The sequence below is a fragment of the Amblyraja radiata genome, chromosome 5 (genome assembly GCF_010909765.2).
Source record: "Amblyraja radiata isolate CabotCenter1 chromosome 5, sAmbRad1.1.pri, whole genome shotgun sequence".
Classification (NCBI taxonomy): Eukaryota; Metazoa; Chordata; class Chondrichthyes; order Rajiformes; family Rajidae; genus Amblyraja; species Amblyraja radiata.
In genome coordinates this window covers 43,925,166-43,950,363 of record NC_045960.1, presented here as the reverse complement: position 1 = coordinate 43,950,363, position 25,198 = coordinate 43,925,166, and the positions used below count along the sequence as shown (strand labels likewise).

The window sequence follows — 25,198 nt, the reverse complement described above, 5'->3', positions numbered from 1 at the left end:
CTATGATATTAAAGTCAGGAATTTAATTTCATTGGCAATATTTGTGGGAAATATCAATTGTAATATGAGCTTGAATAGTCTACTTATGTTGCTGTGCTATTGCGTCAAGGAACTGGAGTTGTAAAATATGTTATGGAACTGGAGTTGTAAAAAATGTTTAAAATACATAACCAAAACATGGCTATTATAAAATATCTGAATTTTTTTTTAAGCGTCCTTCTATTTACGTTTCTTCAACATCAATCATTGCTCAAATTAATCAAGGCAGAAATATACAGATTATGCATTTATTATAAAGTTTTTGACTAAATCAACACCACTTTTAAAGGTTTGGTAGGTAAATGAAATAAAGTGTCGCATTATAAAACTAGTCACTAGCAGGAAAGGATTACATATGTACTGATAACATTTCTCTGGGTAAATTAAGGACAAACAATGAAATAGGAATACGACTTAACAATTAAAATGATTGCAGAGTTACTATGCAATTTTTTTAGTTGCCTGGAAACATTTTTGACCAACATCCAGCGTTCAGTGTTGTTAAAATAAACCATTATGCAACATTTTCCCAGATGAACTTTAGAGGAATGGCATTCATTTTCTCCTGGAATATGTTATTGAACATATCATTTTGGGCCACAGTGAAATTGTTTTTCCAGTCTCCTATTATCCCTGAGTAAAAAAAAGAGAGATTGAAAAGGAAACAATTATAGATGTTAATAATCAGAAATAAAAAAATAGAAAATGCTGGACATAATCAGCTTATCATGTGAGGAGCAGATTTAGGCCATTCGGCCCATCAAATCTATTCCGCCATTTAATCATGGCTGATCTATCTCTCCCTCCTAACCCCATTCTCCTGCCTTCTCCCCGTAACTGATACCCGTATCAGGTTGCTTCTGTGGTAAACAAAGAAAACTCAACGTTTCAGGTCATTGATCTTTCATCTGAGGAAAGAGATAGTAATTTCTTACCCATGGTAATGTGTAATGTAGATTTTGAATTAATTATGGGTCAGGTGGGACTTGTGGGATTTATTCTGTAGGATTAGCATTGGTAAAAGTCAAAAGTCTTACTGCCAATATGATTAATTTATTTGTTGATTTACTGTAGTCATTCAGTTACAACTTTTAAGTACCTCGCCTCATGAAACCTGGAAGTGATGAGTTGAAGAGAGGAAATCCTGCAGTTTCATAATTTGTTTTTGGATTTAATTTCATGTTCTTAAAGGTGGAGTGTTCTACGATTGCGTCAACACTTTTGTCATCCATAGGTTTTCCAAGAAATTTGCAGAATTTCAGTACTGCCATTTTCAGGTCCTAGAGTACAAGGGCAGTAATAGTTAATATTCCATTGTGTACGAGAGAGAATTTAATAGAGAATTAATTACCTTAAATCTTTGAAAGTATAGCTATTACATTGGTCGCTATTAATCTTTCTTGCGGTGCATTTTAATATCAAAGCTGTTGAACATTTCTTATGAATTATGGCCAGGAATTAACAACAGGAGAATATATTACTTATCTTGTAACGTGCAATACAGAAAATTGTCATTTCTTCTTCTGGGTGCAAGGTAAGAATGTGTAGTTAGTGCACATGGGATCCAGAGAAGGAAATAAGATTGTTTTTAAATGTAATGAGTAATTAGAATAAAAGCTTTTATTCTAAAAGTGCGTGGGATGCTTAGCAGTTTTGAAGGAAAGATACAGCGTCAGTTTGAGTACCTTGTGTACTAATAAAATAGCAATTTAAATACACAATTTTAAATAGTCGTTACCTTGATCATTTCTTCATAAGACTGGAATATAATGTTAAATTCTTCTCTGTGATTGTACCAGTTTTTGACATGGTCAAACCAGCTGTCGTAATCCACTATAATAAAATAGATAATATTGTTGAACCAGATAAAATGATCAAGCACATAACATATCATTTGTAATTTTAAAGCAATTGCTAATATTAGTATTAACTTTGATTTGCTGGGATTGCCTTGCTGAAGAAATACAGCAAAACTGTAATTATAGAGTCATAGCGTAATGCAGTGTGGAAACAGGCCCTTCGGCCCAACTTGCCCACACCGACCAACATGTCCTATCTACACGTCCCACCTGCATGTGTTTGGCCCACATCCCTCCAAACCTGTCCTAATTAAGTAAATCCTGTTGATCAGGTTTTAGTCCCTGCAGTGCTACAGCTATTATATTAACCTGTTAAATGTAAGACGCATGAAATTGACATAATAAAATTAATTTCTTATAAATAAATAAATTATACTTACATAATGAATTTAGCATTTAAAGAAAGGCTCTGTAAATCTAGAAGCGTTCATAAATATGTACTAAGATTCAAAAATATTTCAACATTTGTCATTATATAAACTCACACGTTTCTTCTACTCAAAATGTGAATAGGATATACTAATTTCATTGCTACCTGGTTTAATATCAAGTTCCAGTCTATGTTCTAAGCAATGACATTTATTAAAACATTAGTAATTTTGTGGTTTCGTACCTTGGCCTTCGAGAAATGCCTGAAGAAAGGCACCAAAGTTTTCTGGGGTTTCTAGATAATTAGCAAACTTGTGAAAATGATAATAAGAAACTGCAACATCCTTGGGATTTCTGTATACATAGATAACCTGTTAAGTAAAACAAGATTGCAATGAATGATAATGCTTATTTTGCACAACTGATCTACACAGGGTCAATTAAGAATAAGGAGTGAGCCATTTAGAATGGAGACGAGGAAACACTTTTTCTCACAGAGAGTTGTGAGTCTGTGTAATTCTCTGCCTCAGAGGGCGGTGGAGGCCGGTTCTGTGGATGCTTTCAAGAGTTGTGTTTTATCACCGTTTCTTGCCAGCGGCGCCTGCAATCATGCGCCTGCTTTTCCACCTGATCGCTGGTCATCGCATGGAGGTTGAGTAGTCTAATGAAGCAGTAGCGGCGTTCGAGAGTGCTAAGGATGCCCTGGCTGGAGCCACGATGCTCGTCCATCCATGAGAGGACGCCCCGACCGCTCTGACGGTGGACGTTCTGAGGTGGCGGTTGGGGCAGTATTGGAGCAGCTCATTGACGGATGTTGGCGGCCACTCGCCTTCTTCAGCAGGCACCTCAGTGGTGCTCAGCGCCATTACAGCGCTTTAGACCATGCGTTCCTTGCTCTATACCTCGCCATACGCCATTTTTGCTACTGTCTGGAGGGGAGGGCTTTTACTGCCTTCACAGATCACAAGCCACTAACCTTCGTGTTTGCCAAGGTTTCAGACCCGTGGTCTGCGCGGCAGCAGAGGCAGTTGGCGAGTACACCACCTCCATCCATTTGATCGAGGGCAAGTACAACAGGGTGGCCGACGCCTTATTGCGACATACGTTTTACTGGACCTCCGCGACCCATCGTCCCTGTCGCCTGGCGGCACAGGGTGTATGAGGTGCTCCACAGACTTGCTCATCCCTCCAATTGGACGATAACGGCCCTTGTAGCCTCCCGCTTCATGTGGCATGGGCTGCGCAAGGAGTTTGAACATTGGTCGCGCGGTGGCCTGAAGCCATTCGCTGGCCGATTCCTCAACGGTTACTTGTGCTCGGGCCTTGGCAGCGCACTGGATTGCCCGGTTCGGGATGCCGCTGGACATAACATCCGACCGGGGGCCTCAGCTCACTGGTGGAGCGGTTTCACCGTCAACTCAAGGATGCCCTGAAGGCACGGCTCAATGATCCGGACTGGGTGGACGCTCTGCCGTGGATTTTGCTGCGGATCCGCTCCGCACCCAAGGAGGACTTGGCCTCCTCCTCCGCTGAGTTTGAGTATGGGTCCCTGTTGACGGTGCCTGGGGAGTTCCTCCCGTCCGGCGCGAAGCCGGGTGGAGCAGCCTTCGGACCCCCTGCAACGTCTCCAGCAGACGATGGTGCCGGTGTCCACGTCTCGTCATAGGTCCTTCTGTCCGCATGTTCCCTCTGCTCTGGAGGACTGCCAGTTCATCTTCCTACACAGGGATGTTCATCGAACACCCCTCCAGTGGCCGTACGAGGGTCCCTTCTGGGTCCTGGAACATGGCTCGTCCACTTTCGTCCTGGACATGGGGGGTCGGCGTGAGTGCTTTGGTTGCGCGGCTGAAACCGGCGCATATTGACATTGATCGGCCGGTGCTGGTAGCGCGGCCCCATGCGCCCTCCATCTAGGAATGGAAATGAAGTGAAAATGCAATCAGCTGTTTGGCTTGGCCTGCCCTGTGCTTGAAACTGCATTGGCAATGGAAGTGAAATGAAAATGCAATGAGATATTCGCTGTGCCCTGTGCTTGAAACTGCAATGCAATTGGAAATGAAATGAAATGAGTTGTTTGGCCTGCCTGAAACCACAAATTTCGGCCCACTAGGCCGCTATTAGCCGAGAAACCAGCCCCTTTTGCCCAACATGCCCGTATTAGCCCAGGAGGAGCAGTATGGCCCAAAAGGCCCGTGCCAGACCAGGAAAAGTCCAGAAAAAGTGCCTTTCACTGAGATTTCACTCAGATTTTCTTTAAAAGAGCCCCTTCGGCCCAGCAGGCCTGTACTAGCCCAGGAGTCCCTTCGGCCCATCAGTAAGTATAAAACCTCACCCCAGTATTTTTCTCCCTCCCTTCATTTGCTCCCTGTGAGATCCAGGCCAGGATAGACTTTCCTCCTTCATTGCTGTGATCTGCAGAAAAAGATGAAAAATGTCTAAAATTGATACTCCACCCTCTCCCCCTTCTCCCTCACAGAGTCTCACACCTGTTTTGGGCAGAATGTCTGGCAGTTTCTGGGCTGCCAGCCCACCAGGCCTGAGTGACTGAGCTGCCAGCCCACCAGGCCTGAGTGACTGAACTGCCAGCCCAAGAATCCATTCGGCCCACAATGTCCATACTAGCCCTCTGGAAACCAGTCCCTTCGGCCCACAACACCCATACTAGCGCTCCAGAACCCCCCCCCCCCCCCCCCCCCCCCCCACTGGCCAGCAATATTGGAATTGGTGGAGAGGTGGAATATTGCATTGGGGGACCAGCCCTCCCGTGTGAACATGGGACCCAATGGGTCCCACTTAGTCTAGTATAATAATAAAAGTCTTCTTGCTTGTGCCCACGATGTGTCAATCTGCTTTTCCTATCTTCTTCCAAATGCTAGGCCACAACCTTCCCATTTTGACATATCCTACTCACATTTTTCCCTTTGTGGCGATAAACATCTTCCCGCCGCATTCCCACCTATATTACCGAATTTATGAATCCTTTAAATAAATTAAAAAACAGCCCCAAAAACTCACCATTTTGGAAAAAAAAACATGAGTGACGTCACAATGCACTCGCCAGGCAGGACAGGACACTGCGCTCACAGTGAACGAGGAGTGCCGGCGGGGATGTTGGTGCCGCGGTCCGAGCCTGGGGATCGGGCCTGGGCTGGAGCTGAGCCTGGTGCTGGAGCTGGAGTGAGGGCCGAGCCCGGGGCTTGGGATGGGGCCATGACCGGGGCCAAGAAACAAGCCGCCGCTGGAACCAAGGACGAGCCTGGGTCCGGGGTCAGGGACGAGCCCGGAGATGTAGTCGGGGCCTGCACTGGCGCCCAAGCGGTGGCCGAACTGACAGCTGGAGTCTACAGCCAGGGCTGGGCCGAGTACGAGAACCAGGCCCTGGTGCTGCTCTACGACGTGATTAGGTCCTGGGGCAGGGAATGGGAGTGAGAGGAAGAGGATGAGGGAAATGAGGAGGAGGGAGATGGGGTGGGGAGTGGGCTGATAGAGGGAGATCGGGGGTGTGGAGGAGGGAGATGGGGAGGGGTGGAGGTGGGAGATGCCCCCTCCCCTTCTACCCTCACTCCCACCATCACTACCCCCTCCCGCTCCACCCCACTTCCTCTCCCTCCCTCTCTACCCTCCCACCCCCCCCCACTCTACCCCCCTCCCTCTCTCTCTACCCCCTCCCTCTCTCTCTCTCTCTACCCCATCCCTCTCTGCCCCCTCCCTCTATGCCCCCCTCCCACACCCTCCACCCTCCCTCTCTAGTCCGCTCCCACTCCACCCCTCCCCCTCCCTCTCTACACCCACTCCCTCTCTACCCCCTCCCCCTCTCTCTCTACCCCCTCTTGCTCTCTACCCCCCTCCCTCCCCATCACCCCTCCCTCTCTACCACCCCTCCCTCTCTACTCCCCCATCCCTCTCTAGGGATTGAAGATGGAGGGGGAGGTAAAGGGAGTGCTGGGGGTTGAGGAGAAATGAGCCGCGCCTGCGTAGTTGGGGCTATGTCTGGGTGGTGCAATGTTGCGTTGGGGGAACGGCTTGCATTGGGGGAATGGATGAGTGGTGGAATCTTGCGTTGGGGGAGCAGACCCAACGGGTCTGCACTTGGTCTAGTTAATTATAAATCTTGGCCTTAATTCAATGTAGTAATGCAGTGGGATTAAACTAGTGCAAAATTGAACTCTGAATGCAATTACAGGTGCACAACCTTTTATCCGAAAGCCTTGGGACCAGACACTTGTCGGATTTCGGAATTTTTCGGATTTCCGAATGGAAGATTTTTAGCGTAGATTAGGTAGGTAGCGCGGGCGGCTTGAAAAGTCTGGAGCGGCTGCCTCCTCCCCGGAGACCGGGGAATCATTGCATAAATGTTAGTCAGTTAGTTTGGAGGGATTTTATGTGGTGGGGGGGGTGAAGGGGGAAACTTTAATTCTTAGTCCCCTACCTGGTCGGAGAGGCGGTGAGCGGGCAATGCCTTATCGGGTCGCCGTGCAGTAAGCTCCGGAGTGCTGTGGCCGCCGACTCCCAACATCGCGGAGCTGGGGGCTGCGGGCGTCCGGCCGCGGTTGGAGCTCCGACCCCGGAAACTCTACCCCTGGCTGCACGGCGCTCAAAATCCAGCGCGGTCCGCGGCCGGACGCCCGCAGCCCCAGCGCCGCGATGTTGGGAGTCGGCGGCGTCGCAGCGCTGGGATACCAGCGGGGAGCGGGCAATGCTTTACCAGGTCGCCTTGCGGTAAGCTCCGGAGCGCTGTGGCCGCCGACACACAACATGTCGGCGGCCACAGCGGTGCTGGGGCTGCGGGCGTCCGGCCGCGGGCCGCGCTGGATTTGGAGCGCCGCGCAGCCAGGGGTAGAGTTGCTGGGGTCGGAGCTACAACCGGCGCCGCCCGCGGCCGGACGCCCGCAGCCCCAGCTGGGAGTCGGCGGCCACAGCGCTCCGGAGCTTACTGCACGGCGACCCGGTAAGGCATTGACCGCTCCACGCCTCTCCGACCAGGTAGGGGACTAGAATTAAAGTTTCCCCCTTCACATAAAAGCCCTCCAAACTAACTGACTAACATTTAAGCAATGATTTACAGATGTTTAAGTGTCTCCCCGGTCTCCGGGGTGGAGGCAGCCGCTACAGTAGTACAGACCTGGGTTGACCGTGGGTCGTTTCGGGTCAAATTTGGCGCCAAACGCGAGCTTTGGTGTGCAGACGACATCCTGGAAAAAATGGCCGGTTTTCGGAGTTTTTCGGTTTCCGGAACTCCGGATAAAAGGTTGTGCACCTGTAGTAGCTAATGCCCCAAACATGCACAGAAGCATTTGATTGCATTTTTAAGTGCATTTCAGTTTCACACACCCAAAGCATGCGGTTGCTTTACACATTCAATCAGCACATGAAATCTCTTATACACAATTGCAGAAGTTAAAGTTGTTGTCAGCCTGAATAACAGTCTGCAGTTTATTCCAGTCAGTGGCTGATGTCTGCTCCTTGATGTGATCTGCAGCAGAAGAGCCCTGTGAAGGTGAAGGGAGTTTATCTCTGAGTTGTAGTAATAATACAGTGGAAGATGGCACATTTTCACAGAGTACAGGGTTTCGATAGGTTTAAGAAGATAATAAACCTAGCCAAAAATATTATCGCTTACCAATATTTGAACTTTGCATGACACAGGATCTTTAATGTTGTAATATATAAGTTATTGGGCACAAGCAGATATATGTTTTAAACTATGCTTTAATTTATTCTTTGAGATTCAGTGCTCTTGACTGGGATTGGGAAAAATAATTCTTACCTTGGCCTTTTTGTTCTTCAAAGCTTTTGGGATGAGTTGATAAGGCAAATGAGTAACAAACAAGCGAGGTGGTGGACGGTCATCAGTATTAATTTCTTTTATTGATAACTCAAGCCATGGTGCTTTGAAAAAAGATGCTTTGGTTTCTCCTGTTTGCAAATCGTCATCCATAAAAATATACATCAAAATTGTCTGCATCCATATTGTTCCTTAGTGTTCGATAAACAAAAACATTGTTTAACAAACTAATTTTAATTATTAAATTATTAAAGCAAACATTGAATGTACAATGAAATGAATTAAATATCACTTTCTGCATACATATGTTGCTATATTAATATAAAATATATGAATTGTATTTTCATAAGCTAAGATTTGAATTTCTTTCTGTGGCTCTGGGATTTATCTATATTTACCGCTTCTGTTTTCTCCTTGATTAGATTGCAGGAATCGTTCCTTCCTTTCCAAGATTTTGCTTTTTTTTTTAAGTCATAAGAAACAAAAACATCACGAGCATGCCAGTAAACTTGCATATTGCAGTGGAGAAGCTTATCTTTTGATTGTTCATTTATCATAGCTTAGCAAAGCTTAGAGATACAACATGGAAACAGGCCCTTCGGCCTATCAAGTCGATCCCAACTAGTCGATCACCGTTCATATTGGTTCTACGTTGTCCCATTTCAGCATTCACTCCCTACACAATAGGGGCAATTTAACACAGACCAATGAATCTTCAAACCGCCGTGTCTTTGGGATATGATAGGTGGCTGGAGAATCTGAAGAAAACCTGTACAGTCACGTGGAGAACATGCAAACTCCACACAGATAGTACCGGAGGTCAGGATCAAACCTGAGTTTCTGACGCTGCGAGACAGCAGCTCTACCTGCTGCACCCTTGTGCTGCCCTAATTAGCTCTAGCAATCTATTGTCATCTACCGCCTACAGTACATGTCTTTGAACAATTGGTTCCATTGAAGTAAATGGAATTGAAAATACTGACAGAATTCAACCTGGTGAACTTCTTTCTCACACATATTCAATGTTAGTCACCGTGGACATATTGCCGTCTTTCAAGTTATTCAAAAATATTTTCTTCTATCATATGTTGATATCTTTATTTCATTTTTCTGGAAATGGATGTTCCTGTCATGGTCACGTTTATTGTTCATCCCTATTTCCCTTCCAACATGAAGACAAGCTGGGGTATAAGCTCCGTACTGTCATCAAGTCTACAGCTACTGGAAATGGAATTTCCTCATTCATCAATAGTTTATGACATACTATTTACTCCAATGCTCAAAAGTTTCAGCTAACTCCAGTTTCACCACAATATTCAACCTCTCCCTGGCCAAGTCTGTGGTCCCTGCCTGCTTCAAGAGATCCACTATTGTACCAGTGTCTATGAATGCCTCTCCAGCCTGCTTGAAAAAATCCAAGATATATATATATTTTTAAGATAAAACAAAAAATGCTCGAAATAGTCAGCAAGTCAGGAATACTTGTGGTGTCAGAAACTAATATTTCAGGTTCATGAAATGAATTGGAAAGCTCTTTAACTTGAAACATTACTTTTGTTTGTTTCTCCAAACTTATTTTCTGACTGGTGATGCCTTTCCAGCCCTCACCATTTCATGTCTACTTTATGACATCCACAATATTAATTTTTGCCATTTTTAAAGATTTAAAAATGGCAGATAGAGATGTTTCCGGACAAGATACTTTCTACAGCACCAGAGTAGAAGGATTGAAGGATCCTCAGCGAGACTCTGAATTCCCACAGCTGCCTGTGGTGGTAAAGGCCTGCCTTGCCTTACTCACCAGTACGGCAGTGTGTGTTGTCCATGTCAGATCCTCTGTGATGTGGACTCCCAGGTATTTAAAGCTGCTCACCCTATCCACAGCAGTCCCATTTATCCCCAGTGTCATGTATATCCTCGGTTGTTGTGCCCTTCTAAAGTCCACAATCAGTTCCTTAGTTTTAGTGACATTCAAGAGGAGGCTGTTGTTCTGATACCAGAGTGCCAAGTCAGCCACCAAGTAGGCCTTCTCATCGTTATCGGAGATCAGGCCCACCACCTCTGTGTCATCAGCAAACTTGATGATGGAGTTGGAGCTGAACCTGGCCACAGTCATGTATGTACAGGGAGTACAGTAGGGGCCTGAGGACACAACCCTGGGGGGATCCTGTGTTCAGGGTGAGGGGGTTGGATGTATGTCTCCCCATCTTGACCACCTGGGGCCTGCCGGTCAGAAGGTTCAGGACCCAGACACACATGGGAGTGTTCAGCCCCAGTTCCAGCAGCTTCTCAGGGATGGAAGATTGCAACCTTCACGTGGTCCGCCCTGTTCCGACGAATGCAATCAACTCGGCGTGCACAGTCAAATAAGATAAAATAGAACAAGTTGTCCTACAACTTTAGGCTGTGCTCGCCATACGCAAGAAGAAGCAGCAGCTTATCAGCAAGTCTGGTGGGGACTATGGAGATGGCTCCTCCTCCAGCGAGGAGGAGGAGCCATCTTGGGGAACGGCTGCTAACCAGCAGCCGTCCGTTTAATTCTTTTTTTTTCCCGTTTTTAGTTAGTTTTGTTCGTCGTTTTTTCAGAGAAATGGACTTCTTATTGTGGGGGGAAGGAGGTAACCTTACTTCTAGGTCCCTACCTGGTCGGTGAGGCAGCTTTTTCTCTGGGCTGCCCGTCGACCCGTCCTCGTGGCCTACCAGCGGGCTTGGAGCGCGGTTTCCTGGTGGGGACCGCCCAGCACCTCGGCTTCGGTGGCGGCACAGCGCTGGAGCGCCATCGCGGAGCGGAGCGGGCGATGCCTTGCCTGGGTCGCCGCGCAGGATCGACGCGCTGGAGCTCCGGTGAGCTGGACCGCCGAGAGCGACACCACCGAGCTGCGGGTCTGCGGAGCGGAGCGGGCGGCGCCGATATTAACATCGGGAGCCTGGGAGCTCCAACTCGGTGCGTCCTTGTCGGCTTCGGAAGCCGACAATCCCCTGTTAGGAAGCGGCCGTTCCAGGTGGCCCAGCCGCTGTGAGGACTCTCCCGACGCCGGGGCAACACCACCCGGCTAGAACGGCCAGGAACATCGGGCCTCCGTTGAGGCAACAGCGGTGGCCTTCATAGGCCTGACTTTTGGGTGAACTGGGGTTGGGGACTGGACTTTGTGCCTTCCCCCACAGTGGTAACCACTGTGGGGGGATGATTTTTCTGTGTGTAAGGTACTTTGTTAGTCTGAGTCCAAGATGGCTGTCGGAAGAGAGAGTGGAAGCTGGCGCGCTTTAGCTGCCGTTGCTCTCTCTTCACATTGTGTTTTTTTTTATTTTTTGATTTTGTGTCTTTGGAGCGATTTCTATCTTTAATTTGTGTATTGATGATGTCCTTATTATTTATTTTTCTCCGACTATATGTTTTTTTTCTCTTCTGTTTAATCTTTGTAAGGTGATCTTGAGATTTGAAAGGCGCCTGAAAATAAAATTTATTATTATTATTATTATTATTATGGTGTTGAAGGCTGAACTGAAGCCAATGAACAGCATCCTCACATAGCCTCCCTTCTGGCTGTCAAGGTGAGAGAAAGTGGTGTGTAAAACCTGGGAGACCGCATCATCCGTGGATCTATTTGAATGGTATGCGAACTGCAGCGGATCCATGGTGCGAGGGAGGAAGGCACAGATGTAGTTCTTGATCAGCCTCACAAAGCATTTCTTGACCACTGAGGTGAGACCATGTGCAATTTACACTAGGGAAATTTACAATTTTTACCAAAGCCAATTAACCTACAAACCTGTAGGTCTTTGGAGTGTGGGAGGAGCACCCGGAGAAAACCCACACGGTTACAAGGAGAACATACACAGTCCGTCCAGTCAGCACCCATTGTCAGGTTTGAACCCGAGTCTCTGGAGCTGTAAGGCAGCAACTCTACCGCTGCACCACTGTGCTGTCCCTAAAGACGTAGATACTGTATATGTTCCAAATATTCCCATCCCATATACATCATTTTCTCAAAAAAGATTTGTAGATTAATGGACCTTGTAAAAATTTCCCCTAATATGCAGTAATATGGATGCGGAAGTGGGATAACAGGCCTGGATAGAGTGGATGTGGAGAGGATGTTTCCACCAGTGGGAGAGTCTTGGACCAGAAGTCATAGCCTCAGAATTAAAGGATGATCCTTTTGGAAGGAGATGAGGATGCATTTCTTTAGTCAGAGGGTGGTGAATCTGTGGAATTCATTGTTGCAGAAGGCTGTGGAGGCCAAGTCAATGGATATTTTTAAGGCAGAGATAGATAGATTCTTGATTAGTATGGGTGTCAGGGGTTAAATGGAAAAGGCAGGAGAATGGGGTTAAGAAGTAAAGATAGAACAGCCATGATTGAGTGGCAGAGTAGACTTGATGGGCCAAATAGCCCAATTCTGTTCCTATCACTTATGAACTGGTGTGAATGGGTGATCATTGGCCAGCATGAACTTTGTGGGCCGAAGGGTCTGTTTTCATGCTGTATCTCTAAATTACACTAAATCTATTAATGGAGCAGGGGTCCCATTCTAACAACTTGTAGTAATACCCAAAATGCCACGGAAAGAGGCAGGAGTTGGAAGAGAGTGAACCCCCCTCGCACTTCACTAGCTGGGCTAAAATATTTTAATGCATGAGTTGACCTTCAGGTGCTACAAATTTGGAGCATTTCAGAAAGAGGCATTGCGACCTTGTCTGTCTCCAACAGTGTTTCTGCTTTGAAGGACAATACCCGAAATTTGGGAAATTCTCAGGCCCGTACGAAGCTTTTCAAAAAGAGGGGGGGCATGGCAGGATTACAAACATTTTATGTGAAATAAGTGCATGCAGCGCATATTACAAGCGCAAAGCTCAAAGACCCCTGCGGCCGAGGTCCAGGGCCCACATAAGGAGCTCCGGGGTTTTAGATGATCTCTGGCGCATCCTGAGCCTTATTTTGGGGCATTTTTGCACCAAATTTATGACCAATATTTCAGAAATAATTTTGGTTGAGTCAGGAGTAATGGGGAGAGAGGGGAGAGGGAGGGGGGAGAGGATTTTGAGAAGGATTTCAAATCCTAAAGGAGGCAGGTGGGACAAGTGTAGATGGTGCATGTTTGCCAACGTGGGCAAGTTGGGCTGAAGGGTCTGTTTCCGCGCTGCACGACTCCAGTACTAGCTGGGTTTTATGGACAGGAATGTGTACTGGAGAAATGAGAGGGGATTTGGCCCAAATATCGACAAATTTAAGGCCAACCAATAAATGTCAACTGGGCAAGATCGAGTGGAGGAGGGGGGGGGGGGGGGGAGAGGGAAGGGGGGAGGGAGAGAGAAATGAGGAAGTATTCACCTTCACGACAGTGCAGTGCTCCCTCTGTCCTGGCTCTCTCTCTCCCTCTCTCTTCTTCTCCCTCCCAACGTCTCTCCTTCTCCCTCCCTCTCTCTAGTTTCTCCCTATCACCCTCCTTCACTCCCACCCTCTACTGGGTGGCTCAGCGGCAGAGTTCTTATCTCACAGCGCCAGAGACCCGTGTTTGATCCTGACTACGGGTGCTGTCTCTATGGAGTTTGCACGTTCTCCCCGTGATCTGCGTGTGTTTTCTCTGGGTGCTCCGGTTTCCTCCCGCACTCCAAAGACGTGCGGGTTTGTCGGTTATTTGGCTTCGGTAAATATTGTAAATTGTCTCTCGTGTGTGTAGGATAGTGTTAGTGTGCGGGGATCGCTGGTCGGCACGAACTCGGTGGGCTGAAGGGCCTGTTTCCACGCTGTATCTGTAAACTAAACTCGACTAAAATGGTTGAAGAACAGAATTAAAATATCGAGTTTTCCACAAAGTATAAAAAACGCTTTTACTTTATTTGATGAAGGTGGCGTGGAACAAGCGGGGGTCAGCGGGGGTGGCGTGGGCCCAGAGGGAGTGGCGTGGGCCCAGCAGGGGTGTCGTGGGCCCAGCGGGGGGGGGGGGGGGGGGATGAAGGTGGCATGGGCCCAGCGGGGTCAGCGGGGGTGGCGTGGGCCCAGCGGGGGGGTGGGGGATGAAGGAAGCATGGGCTCAGCGGGGGTCAGCGGGGGTGGCGTGGGCGGAAGATGGCTTGGGCCCTGGTCATGGGGGGAGGCGAGGGGAGTGGGCACCGCCGCAGCGGCTTCTGGTGTTGGGGTTACAACCGCTGGGTTACGATTCAGCCGTTCCCGCCTGGCGACGGGAGAATGGTCTCCGTTGGCGAGGCTCCAACTCCGATGCCGACGCCTGCAATGCAATATTCGACTACTTACCTGGAGTAGACGCGAGGCATCGACCTCAATGTGTGGAGTACAAATGGTAGCCTGATCCCGCCCGGGCTCACTGCGCACATGCGGAGAGGCGGCATCATTTTGCGTTGCTTCCCCAACTGCGCAAGCGCAGATGGTCGCATTTTTTTTCTATTCTCCCAAATCATCCAGCGGCCGGGAACCAGAATTTCGGGCGATTTCCGACAAAATGGAAACGCTGATTGCGCTCCGATTTTTTTTTTCTCTGTATTTTTTCTTACTCCCCTAACTTACCCCCTCGCCCCCCCTTCGGATGGCCATGATTCTGGTTGTCTTCGGGTTATTTTAGGCAAATGGAATAATGGAATAATGGCATCGGGCCCACAAAGGGGTGTAATAGTAATACACAACAGCACTGCCGGTTTGGCGCTCAAGGTTTAATCAGAGCGTTGTCAGTTTAACGCGTGGGAATTTAAACAAAGAGCTGCCGGCTGCAGCGTTATGGGCTTTAAACATAGCGCTATGGCCACAGCACTATGGGGCACAGACTGTTTGGGGAAAATTCTTGTATAACATTGAGTCTTTGGTATTCTCTTTCTCAGTGGAAGTTGAGCTTTTAATTATTTTTCAGGCAGTGGTAGAATTCTGGATAAGCCTAATGGTGAAAATTTACCAGTGGGCAGTGGAATTGCAGTTACATTGGGATTGGCCTTGATGTTACAGAGCGGTGGGTGGGCTGAAAGGGCCGAGAGGGAGAGGAAAGTGAGAGAGAGGAGGGAGAGGGGAGGGAGAGTGTGAGAGAGGGACGGAGAGAGGAAGGAGGGAGGGAAAGAAGGAGGAGGGAACGAGGGAGAGAGAGGAAGGGGAGCGAGGGAGGGAGAAAAAAGGAAGGGAGAGAGAGGGAGGAAGAGTGAGAGAGGGAGGGAGGGAAAGGGGGAAGGAGGGAGAGAAGGAGGGAGGGGGAGGGAGAGAGATGGGTAGAGAGAGGGAGAGAGGGAGGAAGGGAGAGAGAGGGAGGGAGAGGGAGAGAGAGAGAGGGTGGGTAGGAAGGGAGGAGAGAGAGGGAGGGAGAGGGGGAGGGAGGGAGAGAGGGAGGGACGAAGAGAGGGAGAGTGGGAGGAAGGGAAAGGATAGAGAGGGAGAGAGAGAGGGAGCAGAGAATTTGAAAAAACAAAGACAACGAAAGCTGTTGGAGGAGGAGGCAACAAAAGCTGCCTTGCATAACACTGTACAAGTTAGTAACAGAAGCAGGCAGATACGGTGTAGTTACATAGACCTGTTTTGCCTTGTTCTTCTTTGTGTTGTTAATGTGTGCCCACAAAAAAAACCCAACAACAAATAGCCCGCAGGGGGCATTTTTTGAAAATTTCAGGAAATACCATCACATTCCAGGAAATGTGGGATTCTATTTAAGGACATTTTTTTTGGATGTGGAAGCACTGGTCTCCATGGCCAGAACTCTGTAAACTACACTCAGAAATGACATGGCTACCATTTGCTCTGAGCAACTTCAACTTCATTGGCTGGTGTGTTTGGCAGGAATCTGAAGGCTTTCATGATAGCAATGCAGTTTGAATCACACCAAATATACACACAGATGTCTCCCACAAAAGGCTGCATGTCATTGTGAAATGATGAAGCTACAAATGGCAATGTGAGTGGATCTTCAAAACACAACTATTGAGCACGGAGCATGATAAAAACCTGATGGGTTTGTGAATAATCGTCAACCACAAAGTTATGGGAAATAATAATAAATGTAATCGGCACTGCAGCAAAATAGCACTACAAGCACTGGGCATGTATATTGGAGCTCTTCAAGTATAAACCTGTAATGAGTTAATTATTAATCGTCCTTGAGATTTACAGACCTTTGGACCTTCTAAAGGTTATGGAGTGAAATAAATGGTAGTTAGTGAGAATATTTTTCATTCGATACATATTTGGTGTGGTGTTTAACACCTGGACAAGTGGAACTCAGAGCAGTTGACACTTTGTGTGCCGGAGAGTTGAATTTTTGGAGAGACATGAAATAATTACCATCATGGGAAAGTACATTTTCATTCACATGATGCTGAAATAAACAGTGTCGTCTGACCAAACGACATAAAGGATATCGAGCTGAAACGTCGCCCATTTCTTCTCTCCAGAGATGCTGCCTCACCCTCCAGCATTTTGTGTCTACCTTTGACCAAATGCCATGGTCCTTTTGGTAATGACTGCAAATTGCGGCAAATTGGGCATTCCCACATTGAAGAGGAAAGACAATGCAGGCAAACCAGTTAGTTTTCAGGGCCTTTAATTTTATCAGATTTTACCCGTGGAAAATTCTGTGCTGTTTTATGCTTCTAAATTAAAAAAACAGCGCACTACCATTAAGAAGAGTTTTTGACTCCACGTCCATAATGAAAGCAAGTCTTCAGATTTCACAGTAAAAGCAGGGATAAATGACAAATTAACTCAGAATTGTCTACACTTGTTAAATATAATAGAATTAAGATAATAATACTTCTAGAGAAATGTATTCTTAATTATCATAATAACAACGCTTTTTTTGTAATCCACAGTTATTTGTTGCAGGTGAAGCATGGAGTATACAGTATTTCATAGATGTGACCAACAAGGATCATCTAATGAACTACTCACCAGATTTAGGATATGTTACCACGAATACGTCAGAATCTCGCACCTCGTAATTTTCCATCTGATCCAAACGTTCAATGGTGTGAATGCCGGACATCTTGCACCCTTTGTAATTGAATAGCCTAACTGTTTGGAAATCACTCTCACTATCTGCCATTATTCCACTCCAAAATGTTAGAAGCACCAAAGATCTGTAAATCGTAAAGGCAATTAATAATTAACTCGTTGCTGGTTAATATGTGATAGATAGATAGATATAATTTATTGCCACACAACCAGGGTCGGTGGAAATTTGGGTTGTCAGCAGCAGTACAATAATAAAGAACACACAAAATGCAACACAAACATCCACCACAGCATTCATCACTGTGGTGGAAGGCACAAAAATGTGGCTAGTCCTCCTCCATTTCCCCCCCGTGGACAGGACCAGAGTCCAGAGTCAGTCCAGGATCGGCTCTTCCTCACTGGAGACCGCGGCTTTAAGATGGTGTAGGCCGCAGGCCGGCGGTCGAGATTTAAAGTCTCCGCCGCAGCCAGAAGCACCGTAGACTGCAGGGCCGGCGGTCGAAGCTCCCCTCCAGGGGCGATGGTAAGTCCACGCCGGGCCCGCGGTAGAAGTTGGCCGCGGGCCAGCAGTGATGGCTTCTTCTTCCCCCGGGTCCCCCACGAGGGATCCCGGGCTGTAGACGCCGCACCAGCTGGAGCTCTGCAGACTTCAGGCTGCGACTTCAGGCTGCCGGCTGCCCCGGGCCAGCGAAACGGAGCGCTCCCCTCCAGCGAGGGCTCACCCGCTCCTTGACGAGAGTCTACGCTGCGCCCGCCGCTGAAGCCCCGAGCGCGTCTCCGGGAAAGGCCGCGCCGATCCTTGATGTTAGGCCACGGGGGAGGCGACCTGGAGAAAAGTCGCCTCTCCATGGAGGAGGCGACCGAAGCGGTTTCCCCCTCACCCCCCCACACCACCCCCCACACAAAACACACGAAGGAACATTAAATGCATACTTTAAAACATACGAAAAAATTAAAAAAGGTTCAAATATACAAATGAGTTCAAATATACAAATAATTGTATTTGTGTTTGCGTCAAGGAGTTATACGGATAGAATACAGAAGCTTGGGAATGTTCTTTGCTGATCAGTGAGGATTAAGAGATTTAATGGATCTTTTTTTAAATCATGAACGTTTAGACAGAATGGCTGAACAAAAAGAATGGTAAGGAAAATATTTTTTTTATTTAACGTTGCTAGAGTTTAGAATGGGCTGCTATTGGAGTAGAGGATATAGTTTCAAAGGCAGGGGAAAAACAATATTAGTATTGTGTATAAAGAGCAGGGGTGTGAAACTAATTTGATTTCTCTTTGAAAGAGTCAATACAGAACAGTCTGAAGACGGGTCTCGACCCCAAACATCATCCATTCCTTCTCTCCAGAGATGCTGCCTGACCCGCTGAGTTACTCCAGCATTTTGTGTCTACCTTCGATTTAAACCAGCATCTGCAGTTCTTTCCTACACACCCTGAAGACAGGTCTCGACCCGAAACGTCACCCATTCCTTCTCTCCAGAGATACTGCCTGTCCCGCTGAGTTACCCCAAAATTTTGTGTCTATCAAAGAGTCAGTTGGCCTTTTCAGATGTACTTTTCTATGATTCTTTACTTGTGAGATTAACAAGACAATAGAAATAATAAAATGCTGTTGTCAGTTGTCATATTGTGTTAAGGATGGCAATTATTTTTTTCTCCTCATATTTCTTTCTGTTTCATAAGACACATTCAATCCATACATCTATCTTACCTCTCAAAGCAAAAGCATCAATTCTACCCCCTATTTATTTTCTTGAACCCCATTTCCTCCCACATTACCATCAATTCCATGTGTAAGAAAGAACTAGATGCTGGTTTAAATCTAAGGTAGACACAAAATGCTGGAGTAACTCAGCGGGTGAGGCAGCATCTCTGGAGAGAAGGAATGGGCAATGTTTCGGTTCGAGACCCTTCTTCAGACTGATATCAGGGGAGGGGGCGGGACAAAGATAGAATGTAGTCGGAGACAGTAAGACTAGTGGGAGAACTGGGAAGGGGGAGGGGATGGAAAGAGAAAATAAGGTCTATCTGAAGGTAGAGAAGTCAACGTTCACACCGCTGGGGTCTAAACTACCCAAGTGAAATATGAGGTGCTGTTCCTCCAATTTGCACTGGGCCTCACTGACAATGGACGAGGCCCAGGACAGAAAGGTCAGATTTTGAATGGGAGGGGGAGTTGAAATGCTGATCAACTGGGAGATCAGGTAGGTTACGACGGACTGAGCGGAGGTGTTCAGTGAAACGATTGCCGAGCCTGCGCTTGGTCTCGCCGATGTAGAGAAGTTGACACCTGGAACAGCGGATACAGTAGATGAGGCTGGAGGAGGTGCAAGTGAACCTCTGCCTCACCTGGAAAGACTGTTGGGGTCCTTAGATGGAGTCGAGGAGGGAGGTAATGGGACAGGTGTTGCATCTCCTGCGGTTGCAAGGGGAAAGTACCTGGGGAGGGGGTGGTTGGGGTTGTTGGGGTGGGAAGGGACGAGTTGACCAGGGAGTTTCAGAGGGAACCGTCTTTGCGGAAAGCAGAAAGGGGTGGAGATGGGAAGATGTGGCCAGCAGTGGGATCCCGTTGGAGGTGGCGAAAATGTTGGAGTATTATATGCTGTATGCGACGGCTGATGGGGTGGAAGGTGAGGACATGGGGGACTCTGTCCTTGTTACAAATGGGTGGAGGGGGAGTAAGAGCGGATCTGCAGGATATCGAGGAGATCCTAGTGAGAGCCTCACCTATAATGGATGAGGGGAACCCCCATTTCCTAAAGAATGAGGACATCTCCGATGCCCTGGTATGGAACACCTCATCCTGAGCGCTGTTCCCTCCGAAACTCCCTGGTCAACTTGTCCCTTCCCACCCAAACCATCCCCTTCCCGGGTAAATCTCTAACTTCAGATAGCCCTTGCTTTCTCTCTCCATCCCCTCCCCCTTCCAAGTTCTCCCACCAGTCTTACTGTCTCCGCCTACATTCCATCTTTGTCCTGCTCCCTCCCCCGACATCAGTCTGAAGAAGGGTCTCGACCCGAAACGTCGCCCATTCCATTTCTCCAGAGATGCTGCCTCACCTGCTGAGTTATTCCAGCATTTTGTGTCTACCATCAATTCCATCTTACTTCTCCACTGACCCACCAACAATTTACAACAGTTAACCTACCAACCAGCATATCTTTGGCATGTGAGAGGAAATGAGGGAAAATCACACAGTCAAATTAAGAAAGTGCAAATTTCACACACACATTACCAGAGGTCTGGATTGAACCTGGATTGCTGGAACTGTGAGTCAGCAGCACTACCTACTGCATCATGTTGTTTATAAAATTATATATTTGATAGTTATTCTGATGTTGACAGAACATTAAGTGTAAAATTACTAACATCTTCATTGCATTCTCAATATGTTTGAAGTCATTTAACTGCAGAATCTATGGAACATTTTACTTTTAAACCCTTTAAAGACTAATTAATTTGCTGTATAGGAACCGTTATTATGTGATAACTTTCCACGCATTACTTATTCATTATTTTCTAAACTTATGTCAACTTTCTAAAATGAATAAGGTAAGCCCGCAGGGGAAATTAAATATTTGCAATAGTATTAATTAAGAGGAAATGTAAGAATAAACAAGAAATAGATACGTTTATCTGTGGGGTAATACACTGTTGAAAAGTTGAAAAGGACAAAACTGAACGTGTTACAGGAAATAATAATTGGATTGAATTTGTTGAATAACATTAAGATGAGGAAGGAAATCTGTTTTCCAGTTGCGCACTATTAATTCCAGTCTATTGAGGACAAAGAGAGAAGGCAGGACATGTAGAATGGTTGTTGGGAGCTGTGAAGGGAAATTTAAAGAAGCACTGATGCATAATTACACTGAGCCATAAGAGTACAATAGAGTTAGAGATGCATGTTAAAGCGACAGTCAACTTCTTTTACTCACAGCAAGCAGAATCACGGAAAATATATGTCACCGAAGGAGATTGTTTTGGTTATCACGTCGATGCCAATGGAAACGTTATTAGGCTACAACTCCACCTTCCAGCATTCGAAGTGTATCACTGCCGTTGCAGTTTTTTTTTAATGTAAGGCGATTCCTTCTCAACCACTCGTTCAGAAAGTAAGTTCTGTCTTCCTCTGGATTAAAAATCTATTTACCATTTCTCTCTATAATATCCAGAAATGCTTAAGAATCTCTCGCATATCAGAGGAAGATTTGCGTTTAGGATGAACATATGGTGGTAAGGCTGTTTGTCAGAACACAGAAATCTGAATTGCCTGGAGATAGCTTTAAAGCATTGTGAACAAACATTCAGTGATTTTAAAATGCAGGTCAGACTTCAAACTGCTCACAGTGCCTTGCTTCTTTAGTAATTCTAGCAGCCTCGGCTAACATTCCTGGAGCTAATGGCAATCTCCCAGCACTGCAGACAGCGAAGAAATAACAATCAGAATACAACTATAAATTTGGGTGTATTCAGGCAATAAGTACAGGCACATCTGGTAGCTTTTAAAGTTGTACAAAAAGGATGCTATTAAATGAGTCATAACATATTTATGCCAATTTAAATAATCTTAATTCTTTTTGGATTGGCACAATATCTGTGCTGCATGAATTAAAGGTTTAAAACCAGAATAATCAACAAAATGCACATCTGCTCACCTAGGGTTTTCTGACAACGTCTCATAAACTTATGACTATTTCTACAAAAGAACATGCAACCACATTGGAAGAGTAGCGGCCCCAGCACCGACCCTTGTGAATGTGCGCTCGTCACTGGCAGTCAACCAGAAAAAGCCCCCTTTACTGCCACTCTTTGTCTTCTGCCATCCAGCCAACCTGCTATCCATGCTCACCCATAAAGCATACAGTTCTCAGTATCCCTATGGGATGTCAGGACTGTCTTATGAAGAAAGACTGGATAGACTTGGTTTATACTCTCTAGAATTTAGGAGATTGAGAGGGGATCTTATAGAAACTTATAAAATTCTTAAGGGGTTGGACAGGCTAGATGCAGGAAGATTGCTCCCGATGTTGGGGAAGTCCAGGACAAGGGGTCACAGCTTAAGGATAAGGGGGAAATCCTTTAAAACCGAGATGAGAAGAACTTTTTTCACACAGAGAGTGGTGAATCTCTGGAACTCTCTGCCACAGAGGGTAGTCGAGGCCAGTTCATTGGCTATATTTAAGAGGGAGTTAGATGTGGCCCTTGTGGCTAAGGGGATCAGAGGGTATGGAGAGAAGGCAGGTACAGGATACTGAGTTGGATGATCAGCCATGATCATATTGAATGGTGGTGCAGGCTCGAAGGGCCGAATGGCCTACTCCTGCACCTAATTTCTATGTTTCTATGTTTCACTTCGCAACTATTCTTTAATCTTTCCCTTTCTCTGATTTAAGTCTTACGAACGAAGAAATGTCATGATGTCAAAAATACCTTAACACGAGCGGGATCTAAGTTGGATATTCTGCGTTGTGCCCCTCAAAACTTGCATGTGGAATGTGATGCTATCTTCGATTCTTCCTTGAATGGGTGCAGCTGCAAGAACACACAAGAGGTTTGAACCATCAAGATAAGAGCAGAATGTAGGGTCACTGTCCTTGTGATCCCTAGTGGATGTGGTACATAATATCTGTTGATGCTATGCTGCACATTGCAAGCATTCCAACCTTCAGCATAGATTAGAGCTGCAATTACAAACTCAGCAAAATAATGGAAATGTGATCTGTTTACCACAAGTTGCCAACTTGGATAGATACCAGCAGCAATGTAAATTTTAGAGTAACTGTGACATAGTAAAGCACATTGGAGTTCTAATCAAACTAGAAGTAGCCTTTCCTAGTTTCCTTCTGGAACACACTTAATTTGAATCATTTGAATACATTCCTCACAGAAGAGGGCATTTGGCCTACAATTCCTACGTTTTTAAAAACTTTATCGTTTGGTTCCTTTACATTCCTTGCTCACAGCAGCTCTGTACAATTTTGCCCTTGAATTATTTATCCAATTCAATTGTACAAATTATTTCTGTCAACCTTTCAGGCAACATAATCCAGCTCACAACTCATTGTGTGCAATTCCATTTTCTATCTGGCTCTTTAAATCTGCAGCTTTAGTTCATCAGACCCTCTGACAATGTAAGCAATTTCTTCTAAATTATTAAAAATCTCCCTTCTAAGAAAAACTCAGTCTCTCCAGTCTTTATAGGTTTATTGTTGTCGTGAAGTCACATCTATTGTTTTCTTTGAATTTCTTTTCAAGAAGCAATCTACAAAACATGGCAAAATGCTCCAACTGAAGTGTCACCAGTGAGAAGTTTAATAATAATAATAATAATAATAAATGTTATTTATGGGCGCCTTTCAAGAGTCTCAAGGACACCTTACAAAATTTAGCAAATAGAGTAAAAACATGTAAGCGGAATGAAATAAATAGTAAAGACATCACCAGTACACAAATTAAAGACAGAATTCAATCCAAAGACAAAAATCAAAAACACAATATGAAGAGAGAGCAGCGGCAGCTAAAGCGCGCCAGCGTACACTCTCCCTTCCGGCAGCCATCTTGGACACAGAATAAAATAATAATTTACACACAAAAAAAACATCCCCCCACAATGGTTACCACTGTGTACTTGTTTACTTGTCCAAGTCTTCCTGAAGTCTAAGTCATAAACCTCTACATCCTTCCAGTAATGGGGCTATAAGAACTGCATGCAATACTCCAAGTATAGGCCTACCCAAAGTTTTATAGAGTTGCATTGTGACTTCTTGACTCTTCTACTCAATTCCCCAACCAATGAAGACGAGTATAACTTGCTCCTTCTTTTCCATTATGCCCACCTTCAGGGAGCCATGGATCTGGACTCCCATATCCCTCTGGACATCAGTAAGGTAAACAATTAGACAAAGCTAGAGACAGGATGTTTTGGCACTAAAAATCTTTGAAATAGGCAGGCAAAAAGGCATAATAAAATTACGAAAAAGGCACGAAAAAGGCATACAAAGGCATGTATTTACACCACCAAAATATGGGTAAAAATGATAATATAAAGGTATACTAAATTAAATGACCATAGTTGCCTGGTTGCACATATTTACTAACATTCTTTTCAAATTATCTGGTGTTAAATTATGCCGTCTGTCATACAGAATATGCTTCAGTTGTGGAAAAACGTCTTTCTCCTCAGCTGAGGTCACTGGTGCATACCCGAAACAAGCTACAGACTCTATATTCATGTCAATATAGTGTGTATTACAACTATCTTTGAGAACTTTAGCTATGTTTTGTATTTCGTCAAGATCTTTGTTAGTTAAAATCACTCTCTCACATTTTCCTTGTATGTCCTACATTTTCCTACATCGCCAGGAACTTTATGAATGTCGTGAGTTACTTTGCTGAAAACCTGCAAGTTATTCTTTTTTTTTCACTTACATTTTTATTGATTTTTCACAGAGATATATACAAAACAGTGCAACACCATCACCATAAATAAAACAAAATCAGAAAAACAACAATCAAAATAAAAAAAATAAATAGATAGGGGAAAAAAAAGAAGAGAATAAGAGGTGGTGGGTTTCTTAAATGTGTATATTTTAATGCTAGGAGCATTGTAAGAAAGGTGGATGAGCTTAGAGTCTGGATTGACACCTGGAAGTATGATGTTGTGGCGATTAGTGAAACATGGTTGCAGGATGGCTGTGATTGGAAACTAAATATTCCAGGATTTCGTTGCTTCAGGTGTGATAGAAGTGGAGGGGCAAGAGGTGGAGGTGTTGCATTGCTTGTCGGGGAAGATATTACAGCAGTGCTTTGGCAAGATAGATTAGAGGGCTCGTCTAGGGAGGCTATTTGGGTGGAACTGAGAAATGGGAAAGGTGTAGCAACACTTATAGGCGTGTATTATAGACCGCCTAATGGGGAGTGAGAATTGGAAGAGCAAATATGTAAGGAGATAGCAGATATTAGTAGTAAGCACAAGGTAGTGATTGTGGGAGATTTCAATTTTCCACACATAGACTGGGAAAGACATTCTGTAAAAGGGCTGGATAGTTTGGAGTTTGTAAAATGTGTGCAGGATAGTTTTTTGCAGCAATACATAGAAGTACCTACTAGAGAAGGGGCAGTGCTGGACCTCCTGTTAGGAAATGAGACAGGTTAGGTGGCGGAGGTATGTGTTGGGGAGCACTTTAGGTCC

At 45.7% G+C, this 25,198-nt stretch overlaps 1 protein-coding gene across 4 annotated transcripts; it reads right to left on the bottom strand.

Moving 5' to 3' along the window:
* Positions 1 to 10: 10 nt before the first annotated feature.
* LOC116973242 (amine sulfotransferase-like) lies at positions 11 to 22,593 on the bottom strand. 4 transcript variants are annotated; one of them, XM_033021129.1, is made up of 10 exons: positions 22,438 to 22,593; positions 21,353 to 21,423; positions 16,931 to 17,118; positions 8,035 to 8,243; positions 7,654 to 7,756; positions 4,600 to 4,679; positions 2,512 to 2,638; positions 1,778 to 1,872; positions 1,139 to 1,319; positions 11 to 672 (listed from the first exon to the last, which is right to left on the bottom strand). In XM_033021129.1, the coding sequence occupies exons 3-10, from the start codon at positions 17,082 to 17,084 to the stop codon at positions 554 to 556; spliced, it is 1,068 nt and encodes a 355-aa protein (XP_032877020.1). In that variant the 5' UTR covers positions 17,085 to 17,118; positions 21,353 to 21,423; positions 22,438 to 22,593; the 3' UTR covers positions 11 to 553. The 4 variants fall into 4 exon arrangements, with proteins under 4 accessions (XP_032877020.1, XP_032877021.1, XP_032877022.1 ...); XM_033021130.1 differs by lacking the exon at positions 22,438 to 22,593 and having other exon boundaries at positions 21,353 to 21,463; XM_033021131.1 differs by lacking the exons at positions 21,353 to 21,423; positions 22,438 to 22,593 and adding an exon at positions 21,038 to 21,306.
* Positions 22,594 to 25,198: the final 2,605 nt, after the last annotated feature.